Source organism: Dendrobates tinctorius, unplaced genomic scaffold, assembly GCF_039654945.1.
Source record: "Dendrobates tinctorius isolate UK_male_01 unplaced genomic scaffold, ASM3965494v1 ptg000128l, whole genome shotgun sequence".
Lineage (NCBI taxonomy): Eukaryota > Metazoa > Chordata > Amphibia > Anura > Dendrobatidae > Dendrobates > Dendrobates tinctorius.
Genome location: NW_027361796.1, coordinates 15,846,637 through 15,860,461, shown reverse-complemented (window position 1 = coordinate 15,860,461; position 13,825 = coordinate 15,846,637). Strand labels below are relative to the sequence as shown.

At 40.0% G+C, this 13,825-nt stretch overlaps 1 protein-coding gene across 2 annotated transcripts in view; it reads right to left on the bottom strand.

Moving 5' to 3' along the window:
• The window catches only part of ABCA1 (ATP binding cassette subfamily A member 1), a 114,057-nt gene that overhangs the window by 15,490 nt on the left and 84,742 nt on the right, over positions 1-13,825 (bottom strand). For both annotated transcript variants that reach the window (XM_073542685.1, XM_073542686.1), the window contains 17 exons: positions 12,645-12,769; positions 11,626-11,724; positions 11,324-11,513; positions 7,470-7,564; positions 7,054-7,086; positions 6,655-6,760; positions 6,492-6,566; positions 3,788-3,957; positions 3,506-3,683; positions 3,286-3,401; positions 2,611-2,755; positions 2,376-2,499; positions 2,159-2,288; positions 1,801-1,921; positions 1,222-1,284; positions 844-950; positions 11-152 (listed from right to left, as the gene is read on the bottom strand). In XM_073542685.1, coding sequence (XP_073398786.1) covers positions 11-152; positions 844-950; positions 1,222-1,284; positions 1,801-1,921; positions 2,159-2,288; positions 2,376-2,499; positions 2,611-2,755; positions 3,286-3,401; positions 3,506-3,683; positions 3,788-3,957; positions 6,492-6,566; positions 6,655-6,760; positions 7,054-7,086; positions 7,470-7,564; positions 11,324-11,513; positions 11,626-11,724; positions 12,645-12,769 — 2,019 coding nt within the window. The remainder of the gene's footprint in view (positions 1-10; positions 153-843; positions 951-1,221; positions 1,285-1,800; positions 1,922-2,158; positions 2,289-2,375; positions 2,500-2,610; positions 2,756-3,285; positions 3,402-3,505; positions 3,684-3,787; positions 3,958-6,491; positions 6,567-6,654; positions 6,761-7,053; positions 7,087-7,469; positions 7,565-11,323; positions 11,514-11,625; positions 11,725-12,644; positions 12,770-13,825) is intronic.

Below are 13,825 nucleotides of genomic sequence, written 5' to 3'. Positions count from 1 at the left end.
AACTCTTTACCTTGCAAACCTCCTTGTCGGGCACTCCACGCAACAAGGCATATAACTCCAGATGCTCCCTCCCTGTCAGCAGCTCATTGATGGCATCAAACTGTGGACAGTAGCCCATATTCTGATGGACTTCTTGAATATTAGACAAGATACTGCAAAATATACACATAATTATTATTCTATTAAAATATCAATACACACTGCCTCTGCAATTTAAATCTGAGAACTATGATTTTTTCTTAAAGAGAGTTTCAAATTGTAGCATTTCTGGACCTGTCAAAATGACACTGATGATGGTCGGCAACTGGTTTTTAAGGCCACTGATGTTATTTATATCTCACTAAATGCCATTCCTTTTACATATAAATGAATAGGACACACATGCAGATGCATTTACGTTACTTTAAAAAGACCACCCAAGGCCAACATCAACACCTGGCAATATCAGACGAATGCCATGGTACACTGGAGAAGTAACTGCCCTCTACCGCTCTTTGATCTACTTTTCCATTACACAAGACAGAATCAGAAACTACAACATTGCAGTCTCATCTGTCCAATGTAATTTTTGCAATACTACACAAAGGGGTGCTCATCCAATATGCTAACAGTGCAGAGGAGGATGCATCTGCACATTTTACTTTTTAAGCTCTTAACTAGGTCACGTGACCCAGGTCATACCGTACGGGAGACAGAAACAGTTACAGTGAGCCATAGGCTTCATTGTTGACTATGAAAGAATGGACTTCGGACTACAAAACCACTGATTTTATCACTCAAGTGACCACATAAACATAGAGCCGGGCCCTGATACTACAGTACATATGTAGCAGAAAAGTTCACCTGTGTCCCTTCAAGAAGGCTTCTCCAGCAGTCACATCGGTATCTCCAGTAAGCATTTTGAACGTTGTAGTCTTACCAGCACCATTAACACCCAGCAGGCCGAAACACTGAAAGCAGAGAGTTTGTAAGCTTTCTTGTACATAATAATAATATTTACATTGTACCTTTCAGTCAATAAGCACAGATGGGGTGTAGCAATAATTTCATGTGATACAATTAACTTTAGTGAGAAATTCAACTTTTGTCATTTTTACTTTGTAAGGACCCTGATAATGGGATATACAGTATTTGGTGTTGATTAGAAGATAACATATTAATGGGAAGCAGAAATGTACTGCAGATGGATAGGTATAAATAATCTGAGGGGTGGTACAGTACCTCTCCTGGGGGTATTCCCACACAGAGTCTGTCAACAGCTGGCTTTCTTTTCATTCTGTAGATCTGAAAATGAAGTTTTTGATTAGAAGAAAGTCCAAACCATGTCAATAAATTCTGTACTACGCGTACAATTATGTCTAGATATTAGATACTTTAAGATTCATCTTCTTCTATGAGCAAAAATAAAATTCTGGAAGAGGCTAGTAGGCGACAAAGTAGGCATTTTCTCTAGCGCCTCTTTGCTAGATGTATGCAGCAATCACTTTTGACGCTGTCTTCTCTTCGGAGTACCACTATTCCTCTACAAAAACAGCTCCAAAACATTCCTTTGACCATTAATGAATTACAATGCAAAAATACATACATGCATGGAATAGTGTAGTAACCCTCAAACAGTTGTCCTAATATAAGTATTCCAAAAATGTATAATGTATGTCCCTGTGGCCTCCAAGGCTTAGATTCATAGTATGCTGTGAAGCAGGTGTGATGCTTGCATGTTACGGGCCTGAGGCAACATTCAGATCACGAGTCAGCCAAGGGGAGCTTCACCATGCTAAACAGGTGTGAGCATGTCCATACCTTTGTCAGTCCTTTGATTTCCAAGATGTCGCTCCGACCTCCTTCATTCATTATCCTCTGCCGCTCTCTTGCCACGTCTTCATCCTCATCAATTACTGGTGGAAGCTTTGCAGTCACTGGCCTGGAGAGAAACAGATCAGATACTTGCATGACTTTTTGATTTTGTATTACAATACAGGGAGATGATCAAGTTTCTAATTCCTGCTAGCATTTCCTGAAATAGTGTCAGTGGTAAAAATGATATTTCATGGTCTGCAGCAAATTTTGCCTCTATTGCAAACAATTTATTGTTTAGTGTATAAATACGGGAATGCCTGCAGAGTTTATAGGAGGATGCTTTGAAAAAGTTATCACCTACCTGGGTTTGATGAAAAAGCGATATTGGATCAGCAGAGTTATAACAAAGAACACCAATCCTTCTACGGCCATGGCAAAGAGATTTCGCCCAACCAGATCCCAGGACATCGGAGAGACAAAACGATTTTCTCCTGTACGGTTAGAGGAGACCAAAAGTGAATCATATATCTGCAATTATAGCCTACTATAACAAAGACCGAATACAAAGGACTACTCACCAAATCTTTCTAGAGCGTCAGCCATGGCCTGATTCTTCACCATATCAATGAGTCCTCTTCCCAGACAGAAATGAGGGAAAATGAGTAGGACTGACTTCAAAATGTCATTGATGTTGTTCAGTTTCTGAAAAGAATGAACAACCTGTTATCTAATGGCCAAATCAGCAGTCTTTACCACGCTCCTATAATACCAATAATACTAAATCACGTACATATTTGTGTACGAAATACTTACATTATTAGTAAAAAGTTCAAGAACAAATGTGGCCACGCTGCCATTGATCCCAATAAACAAATTGACGCTAGTTAGCACCACATAGGCTGTGCTGGGGATCTTAAAAAGAAAGGAAGCTGGATACATCAGAGGAGTTATAGACCACCTACAAAATAAACCAAATATTGGTGATCTTTTAGGAGAAAGCTCCCAGACGGTATTATCCTACACATAGTAAAAAATAATGCTACAAAGAAAAGACTCCTGAAGAACAGATTTTGTGATCTTGCGTGTTTGCAGTGACATGGAAGAAGACAACGCTCTAATAGATTACAAAGGAGTCTTTCAGGAATAGAAAAAAAAATAAAAGAGGTGTCAATGGAAATAATTTCTTAAATGTACATGCTCGCAGACACCAGCACTAATAACACTCTAGGACAGGTTTACGCCGGTAGAACAAGATGGAGGCCATTTCAATGTGCTATAGTAGTTTTCTCCCTAGACAAAACAAACACAATTAGCTAATTAAAGGTATTTAGGAACTTATTCATAATGACATTTTCTTGGTTTTTTTTTCCTATTCATGGAAAACTCCTTTAAACACAAAGCATATGTGATCTGCAAGTTAAGACCTACTCACTGAACAATCTTTATGTGCATCAAATGGACAATACCAAATCTAAACAAATATCTTACCCGTATAACAAAAGTAAGAGTGCCAACACTGGTAAATTGGAAGAAGACACATAGGAGTCTTGCTGGAAGCAGATGAATATTATAATGACCAAAGTGGCAGGCACAATATAGTTACACTGGAAAGTCATAAAAAAAGAAACCATCAGTTTTGGCCTTCCGTTACTCCAATTTACAGGTAATAGTATTCCTGCTGTTAACAAGCCATATTTTGTTCTCTTACCATATCCCACACAAAGTTGGCCAACCAGTAGATTACAGGCTTCACCCCACTAATACACTGCAAATGCTTGGCTTTGCTCACTCTCTCCTGAATCAGGAAAACTACAAAGCTGGCTGGCACGAATGACATGGCAAAAATGACACAGATGGAAACCAAGACATCCACCGATGTGGTCATCCTACGGAATATATAGAAGAGGCAAAATGGAGAAATGAGTCAACAAAGTGCGATGTTTATAGTCACTATAGCCTATTACACTGGAAGACTAACGGTAATACTTACAGTGCCACCTCAGATAGCTGCTCCTTGGTGAGGTTCAATGGATGATTGAAGGCTGTAATCCCATATTTGGCAGGGTCTTTTCCCTCAGGTAGTCGGGAGCGGAGAATGGCATTGTTCATTACATTTAGGAAAGAACCGACAGCATGCCAACCTTTGTTATTAAACCACACCTGAAAACATACAGTCCAGATCTGTGATCACTGCAGCACACTCACGAGTACACTGCATGGATAACATGTAGTACAAGTGTAATACATTTACAGCACACTCTATAATGCTTTATTGTGAAACACTTAATGCACATTGATGCTCAAAGTTAGATACTTCAGCAAGAGATTATCTCCAACAATACTTAACATTTGATGTTTCGCCTCTCCCAGGGCTTAATCATAGACATCTCTGGTAAGGCTAGTTTCACACTAGCGCTTTTGAGCGCAGCGACGGCCTGCGCACGGCCGCCGCTAAGCCCCGCCACCTGCCGCGCCTCCACCAGTAGCTCCGCCTATCGGCGCATGACGCTGCATGCATCCTCCATCCCCTATCTTTATCACTGGGGGCGCAGGCCGTGCGCAGTATGCGTTTGGCGGCGCATGCGCCTTTTTGACGTGCGCCGAGCGCAACCAAACTGCAGCAGGTTGCGTTTGGCGCAGGTCGGCGCACAGTCAAAAGGACGCATGCGCAGCCAAACGCATACTGCGCACGGCCTGCGCCCCCAGTGATAAAGATAGGGGACGCAGGACGCATGCAGTGTCATGCGCCGGTAGGCGGAGCTACCGGCGGAGGTGCGGCAGGGGGCGGGGCTTTTCGGCGGCCGTGCGCATGCCGTCGCTGCGCTCAAAAGCGCTAGTGTGAAACTAGCCTTAAGCACTTCCAGTGCCATACCACATCTTCCTTCATCTCTATCCATCAAAGTCTATGATAAAGACCAGGGAGAGGCGAAACGTCAAAAGCTAACTATTGTTGCTGAAAAGAATAATCTCTTAATGATGTATTAAACTATGAGTATCACTGTGAATTGTATCACAATAAAGCAGTACCATCTTTACAACGGACTATAGAGAGAGCAGTACATCTTTGAAATACCTAGTTACCTGAGGGGACCTACACCCTGCTTTACTTGCACCTCCCAAACCTTGTTTGCACTGCAATGTCTACTAGTAACATGCAATCAAAAAAAAGATGTCTTCACTGAGGATCATCCATGAGATGTCATAAAGAATCAGCAACGTTCATAATTAGTTTAGATAGTGCCCAGTGCAGGATCTTCCATTGACACATCCTACTACTTACAATATAGTCCCCAAGTAGTACAATGACATAGTATGAAAGTAACCTAGTCATACAATACCCATGTAATACAGCAGTAAGTTGTCCAAAGAATACCAAAATATGGCCAAAACAATAAACAAGGCAATGTTCCTAGAACCAAATGCCTTCAGACACTTGTGTGGGATTGAGGGTGAAATCTCAGGGCCATCATTGCCAATGGCACCGACTTTAGTGCATCAGGGCCATCATTGCCAATGGCACCCACTTTAGTGCATTAGGGCCATCATTGCCAATGGCACCCACTTTAGTGCATCAGGGCCATCATTGCCAATGGCACCCACTTTATTGCATTAGGGCCATGATTGCCAATAGCACCCACTTTAGTGCATTAGGGCCATGATTGCCAATGGTACCCACTTTAGTGCATTAGGGCGATCATTGCCAATGGCACCCACTTTAGTACATTAGGGCCATCATTGCCAATGGCACCCACTTTAGTGCTTAGGGCCATCATTGCCAATGGCACCCACTTTAGTGCATTAGGGCCATCATTGCCAATGGCACCCACTTTAGTGCATTAGGGCCATCATTGCCAATGGCACCCACTTTAGTACATTAGGGCCATCATTGATAATGGCACCCACTTTAGTGCATTAGGGCCATCATTGCCAATGGCACCCACTTTAGTGCATTAGGGCCATCATTGCCAATGGCACCCACTTTAGTACATTAGGGCCATCATTGCCAATGGCACCCACTTTAGTGCATTAGGGCCATCATTGCCAATGGCACCCACTTTAGTACATTAGGGCCATCATTGCCAATGGCACCCACTTTAGTGCATTAGGGCCATCATTGCCAATGGCACCCACTTTAGTGCATTAGGGCCATCATTGCCAATGGCACCTACTTTAGTACATTAGGGCCATCATTGCCAATGGCACCCACTTTAGTGCATTAGGGCCATCATTGCCAATGGCACCCACTTTAGTGCATTAGGGCCATCATTGCCAATGGCACCCACTTTAGTACATTAGGGCCATCATTGATAATGGCACCCACTTTAGTGCATTAGGGCCATCATTGCCAATGGCACCCACTTTACTGCATTAGGGCCATCATTGCCAATGGCACCCACTTTACTGCATTAGGGCCATCATTGCCAATGGCACCCACTTTACTGCATTAGGGCCATCATTGCCAATGGCACCCACTTTACTGCATTAGGGCCATCATTGCCAATGGCACTCACTTTAGTGCAATACCATAAGGATGCTCTCCTAAAGGCCAAATAAGCACAAAATCTCATATTTTATCAGAATTATCTGAGATTTCTCAAACATTATATCATATTTTAAGGAGTGTAATCATTGAATTTCAGTCAGAGAAATCACAAAGAAATATATCTGAAGTATGGAAAGTAATAAATCATTACCTTTACATTATCTTTGGCATCAAGTCCTTTCATAAATGTCCCAAAGCTGTCAAGGAAACGGTTAGCAGCCCCATTCTGAGAAAGGAAACAAGACAAAACCAAAGCCATGACTATTGATACACTAGCGTAAGTAAAATACCATAAAATGTTCCGAATGAAGTACCTTGGCCATGTCCAGTCGTTTCTTGATGTGTCTAATGGAGGACAAAATTTCTTCACTGGGTGGTAATGCTGGGGAACTGCTCGCACCCAGCGAAAAGCCACCATACCTGAAGTACAAGCAAGTGCATATAGGAAGATAAAGAGATTAGATAAAATAACAATTACGACCACCCCAAATAAACAATAGTAAGATGGGTTTTATCACACTTATTCTTAGGTGGTGCTGTCATGAGAGTCATTTTAGAGGGAAATATGGAGCTACATGCACCACTATTTATCACATATAATGGAAGCTACAATGCATATGTTACCCATTGACTAATTCTAACACCAATTGGAAATGGTCTTATTTTAATACACACAAAGAGGACATAAAAAGGTGACTAGCACAATTACATACCTGAACTCATTCACCCAGATCTTGTTCTTTAAGCTAAAAAAATGGAGAAAACAAAACAGCATTACAAATTGTTTCACATTTACAACATTTTAACAAAAATTTTAATACATACTGTTTCCTATAATCTGACATTAATTCAACTGGATAGGTTGAATTATTATATCTTTTAGTTACGTACTATATATATGTAAAAATTCCAGCAAGAGACAGAAAATGCAGACACTAAAAACAATTCTTATCAGCTTTATATTCAGAGGTGTCTCAAAATTGGTTATACCTTGTTATGCTTGACTAATACTCTGCCTGTTTTTTAAAATTTCTATTTTATTTTGAAATTTTGGGATGGAAACAAGTGACAGACTACTGTAATTTATGGGTTGGCGATGTGCCTGAAGAAATGTGAAGATATTTATTACCTTTTTCCAATAATCTGCGCGTACGTCTTTACTAGATAATCTGATATGTTCCTTCCTGTGAGATCTTGCAGGATGTCTGAAGTGTTTTGTTTCTTCTGTTTGGAAAAAAGAAAAAAAAAACAGGCATTAAGAACTGCCCAGCAGATAGTGTCATGTACATGGACTCATTTATTCATTTTTTTAGGGAAACATCTATTATTGAATTACTATGCCCTTTGCTAAACACACATTCAATTATACACCCCTTTAGTATACATCTCTGACATCCATTATTACATCCAGCAATACATACAGCTTGCTACCATTCTTTATGTAACCAGGGGTGGGGAAAATCCATATATGTCATATATGTCTTATGGCATCATTTATTCCAGCCTTCAGGCAAATTCCCAGTGTGCTCCTGTACTTGTGACCATTTGTTCAGACCTCCAGCCCTTTAGTTTTTCTGCACATGCTGGATTAAAGTCAGATGCTGGCCAGTGCTAGGATGTTCCTTGTGGGCAAAATTAGTGTGTTCAATATTCCTGTCCTGTTCCTGCCTATGTGATGTATACAGCAGTCTCGGTGAATCCTATGTGATATACTGCTCTGGCAAAAATTAAGAGACCACCACCTCAAAACCCTGTCATGGGCAGCCCATTCTCCAGACCTGAACCCCATTGAAAACCTCTGGAATGTAATCAAGAGGATGATGGATAGTCACAAGCCATCAAACAAAGAAAAACTGCTTAATTGTTTGTGCCAGAAGCAGTGTGAAAGACTGGTGGAAAGCATGCCAAGACGCATGAAAGCTGTTTTTAAAAATCATGGTTATTTCACAAAATATTGATTTCTGAACTCTTCCTGAGTTAAAAAATTAATGTTGTTGTTTCTAAATGATTATGAACTTGGTTTCTTTGCACTATTTGAGGTCTGAAAGCACTGGGTTTTTTTTAATTTTGACCATTTCTCCTTTTCAGAAAAAAAAACCCAAAATTTATTGCTTGGAAATTCGGAGACATGTTGTCAGAAGTTTATAGAATAAAAGAGCAATTTACATTTTACTCAAAAATATACCTATAATGAGAAAAATCAGACAAACTGAACATTTGAAAATGGTCTCTTCATTTTTGCCAGAGCTGTATATACAGCATTAATTCAGTGTATTATATGTGATGTATAAACAACAGTTTCAGTGTATCCTATGTGGTATATATACAGCAGCCTAAGTGTATTCTATGTGATGTATACACAGCAGAGATTCAATGTATTCCATATGATGTATATACAGTAGTCTCAGTGTATCCTATGTGATGCAAACAAAGCAGTCTCAGTGTATACTATGTGATATATATACAGAGCACATCTCAGTGCATCCTATGTGATGTATATAAAGCATATCAGTGTATCCTATGTGATCATGTATACAGCAGAGTCTCACTGTATCTTATGTGATGCATATACAGCAATCTCAGTATATCTCATATCTCGTGTACGTGAAAGAGTGAATGGGGCCATGTGAGATTTTGAGTGCAAAACTACTTCCATCAGCAAGGGCATTGAAGATGAAATGTAGATGGATCTTTCAGCATAACAATGATACCAAGCACACCACTAGGGCAACGAAGGAGTGGCTTTGCAAAGAAGCATATGAAGGTGCTGGAGTGGCCTAGCCAGTCTCCAGATCTCATCCCCATAGAAAACCTTTGGAGGGATTTTAAAATCCGTGTTGCCCAGCGACAGGCCCAAAACATCACTGCTCTAGAGATCTACATGGCGGAATGGGCCAACATACCACCAACAGTGTGTGCCAACCTTGTGAAGACTTACAGAAAACATTTGACCTCTGTCATTGCCAACAAAGGATATATAACAAAATATTGAGATACACTTTTGTTAATGACCAAATACTTATTTTCCACCATAATTTGCAAAATAAATCTTGCCAAATCAGACAAGGTGATTTTCTGGATTTGTTTTCTCATTTTGACTCTCATAGTTGTGGTCTACCTATGATGTTAATTACAGGCCACTCATCTTTTTAAGTGGGAGAACTTGCACAATTGGTGGCTGACTAAATACTTTTTTTCCCCACAGTATATACACAGCAGTCTCAGTGTATCCAAAGTGATGCATATATAATAGTCTCAGTGTATCCTATGGCTCAATGTATCATATGTGATGTATATACAGCAGACCTCCCATCCAGTGATATGTAAGCAATGATTAGTGTCCCATTTTGAGTTACAACCTAATGCTGCATGTTCTTTTCAAAACATATTGCAGAATCGACTACACTCCAGACTTACCAACGCAAACATAGAAAAACAGTTGCGAGTAGAACCATTACCAATATCACCTAACATCATGTCTCACCAAAAAGAAGGCATTCAGCCATATTAAATATGAATCAATTAAATGTTTAACCAAAAATAGCAGGCCAATTTTGAGGTGATGATTTTGTATGACCCGCAAATTATGTTTTAAAGATCAAAATGGCCCTTGGCAGAAAAACGGTTCCCCCCCCCCCACACACTATACAGAACCAAACAGCCATTACACTATAGTAGCATGATGAAATTTACCGCTTGCCTAAGGTTTGCTTCTAAAAAAGAATCTTTCTAATATAGGCCAGCTTGCTGTGCCAAAATGTTTCAGGGAATCATGTTTCCTACATAATGTACTCCACAACAGGATGTGGCGTAATGCATTTCCAGGATGTTATCTGTCTGCTTGGAACATCCAGTGAACAGAAATACGGGAATATTTGCTTTCTTGTGCTGAACAAAGTGTAAAATTGAAACTTGTGCAATTTAAAGTAATGAAGGTCAAAGGTAGAAAACACTGCACACAATAAATTCTGTATGAGATTCTTGTCGTAAAATAACTTGCTCATTAAGCAGCACAAAAGCAATCATTTAGACATGAACAAACATGATGTGCAGCAGGTCTAACTTGATACCGCTATTTCTTTCTTACATTATGCAACAAATAAGGTGTTCTGTATATTCTGTGGCTGGTTGTATGCAGTTCTGGTTGGTGTATGGCTCCTACTGGCACCTGAAGGTAAGTGTGTAGCACCATGGCATTTACCCTCCAACTGTCCAAGAAGCAAAAGAAGGAGAAATTCCGCAAAATTTGAGGCCATGTCCTATACTACGTGCCTAGCCACACCCATTTACCATTTCATCCTCCCCTGGCGATATAACAAAAATGTTAGAAAGTGATGAATAAATACTGAAAAAAACTAAACCCAAAAAAACCCTTGGTGGAATTTCATTTTTTTCCGTATTTCATCCTGCTTGGAAACTTTAAAGAGAAATACAGTACAGTTCTATAATTTTTGTAAATATTTTATCTAATTGTAATATGTGCTGAATATGTTGGCGCTATATAAATAAAAATTATTGTTATTGTATCTTTTCATGGGACATCACTGAAGATATGACACTTTGATACAACGTAAAGCAGTCAGTGTACAGCTTGTATAACAATGTAATTTTGGCGTGCCCTCTAAATAACTCAACACACAGCCATTAATGTCTAAACCACTGGCAACAAAAGTGAGTGTCAGTGCTCCCATAAGAGAATCAGAGCGCAGGTACCAAGGAGTCGGAGAAATTAATTTCTCCAACTCATCCATTGCCGACGGGTGATATCTGAGTGAAGTGCGTTGTTTCAGTGCATAGACTTATATGGGTGCGTGTGATCTGAATTTTGCATGCAATCGCAGCCAGCTGCAGTTTATTTTCAGTCCAATCATGATCCGATCGGAGCTGAAAAAAGAACCACCGATGAGAAGACAATCGTAGAATTGCAATTTAATTGCAAGTGTGAGTGAGCCCTTACTCTTATGGAGATACCAAATACAATACCTGAAAGGGTGGTAGGCCACCAGCACCAGGGGGACAAACCGGAAGCATCTTCTTTACATTCTCATTGCTGCACTCACAGGCTGGAGAAGGGTTTTCCATTGACCAATTACCATTAAGAAAAATCTCTTCCACAGCCTCTGGGACAAACTGAGTTCTCCACACTGCATCCTCTCCTGAGCAAGGAACACCCCTGCAAAATGAAATTCACATTTCACAGAATTAAGTTATAAAAGCTCCACCAACTTCCTAGTAAAATTTGAAAGAAACAAAATGTAACATGAAATACAAAAGCTAATACTTACGGAACAGAGTGGCCATCTATGCAAGCGGTTCCGAAGCCAGGCTTTGTGATCAAAGCTTTTAGAAGAGCTTGAGTGTTAGAGTCTTCTGGGGCATCATTGCTATGAGCAACATGCAGTCAATAAGTCACAGGCAGCTATTTCAATGCACATATACAGCTACATATCTGTCTCACAGGCACATTTCTGACTATTAATGGAAAGCGTACCAGAAAGCAGATCTTCCTACAAATGTAGACGTTACTCATGCATGAGTGATAATAAACTAGAAATGTGATAGTGGCAGGTACCGTGTTTCTACAAAAATAAGACAGGGTCTTATATTATTTTTTGCTCCGAAAGATAAGTTATTGTTAATTTTTCCATTAACAATAATCCTTATTTATTCTTGAAACAAAAAATCAACATTCATTCGAATATAGTCATGTGATCAGATACAAACACACACACATATATACACACACACACTACACATACCCCCGTCTCCGCTTCAGTTCCTCTAGACTCCTGCAGTTAATGGACCTTTGGTGACATCATGGTCACATGACCGTAATGTCGCCAAAACTTCTTAAGCAATCTTAAAAACTCAGAATAGAAATGCTTTGGCCCTTGAGACAGTGGACAGTTTTCCCGCACCCCTCCCTCTAACGCTGACCCTGCATACCAGCCTGTCTCCTCTTTAGTTCCTCTAGACTCCCGCAGTTGAATGACTTGGTGACATCATGGTCACATGACCATGATGTCACCAAAGGTCCTTAAGCAGTTTTAACCTTGTAACATAAATGCTGGTGGCCCCTAAGAGAGTGGAGGCAATTGATAAGTTTCCCCCCGCCCCCAAATACTGGTCCTGACTGTAACTAGAGCTTATTTCTAGAGAAGGGCTTACTTACAGTATATTTCAAGTTTACTCCAAAAATGCTATAAAATCATGCTAGGGCCTATTTTCAGGGCATGTCTTATTTTCGGGGAAAAACGGTAATTATTTGTGATGAAAAGAAACATTTATATTTAAATTGGCGTACCTGAAAAAGGTATACTGTTCATCATACATCCAGGGCTGCAGTTCAAGACTTGGATATTTTCCGAAAGGTGGCACAATAAGGCTGAACATCAGTGCAATGAGTACAAAAACAGCTGGCAACACGATCTGCAAGTAAAAGGATACAGAGTTAATGTGCACGTCATGGAAGATTAATCCTATATGTAATAGATCACATAGATTTCAGTCGCATACTAGAATTGTAATCATTAATCACACGTTTGATAAATCTCCATCATTGTGAAATTATCACTAGCTTAACGTAAATGCATGTGCGCTTGCAAAAGCTGAGTTACGGTACTTATAGATCTTTAAAGTAAAGCTATAGTACCTAATCATTTGGGAGTGCATCAGATTTTTTTCTCTGTTTTATAAGCAATTGCACCCCCTGAATTGATTAGGTAAGTTGATTTTTATTTTACAGTATGGTGATGGAAATAATGGAATGGACTAAATTCTGATCAGAAATCTATAACTAAAGTGCTATTCACTAGTTTATTAAGTGAAAATCAAGGTGCTTTGGAAACCCTCTAAAAAAATGTTCACATATGCTGAATAGCACTCTGCTGAACATTTTGCCATATGCAATTCAACAAAACAATGTGTTTGTACAGGTCTCGTTCAGACGAGTGTATTGAACGTCCGTGTGCTATGCGTATGTATGCAAAAGAACGGGGTCAGACTGGCGAGAAACTCGGACGAGGCTCGCTCGTCAATACATGGCACTGCCGCCAGCATTCGGATCGGAGCGTTCAGCTGCATGTATTTCTATGCAGCTGAATGCTCCGATCAGAGTGCTGGCAGCAGTGCCATGTATCGAGTTTCTCGCAAGTCTGACCCCGGCCAAATGATTAGCAAACAGGCAGCAAAGGGACCTTTGCAAGTCAGTGTGGTAGTACACATGAACATTTTTCACATGGACCGATGGTCTTCCTGTAAAAAAATGGTAGAATTTGCTACTTTGAGCCATATTCTGGCCCACACTCGCCCATATTTTTTTTTCTTTTGTTTCTACTCGCCCATTATAAGTCAATAGATCACATACATGTTACCATCCATATGTCTTGCATTCTTTATGGATACATTAGAATTAAGATTGAAAACTTGTATTTTCCTTTCTTACTTATTTAATTGTTCATGTAAAAACTGGATGCACAAAAAGGA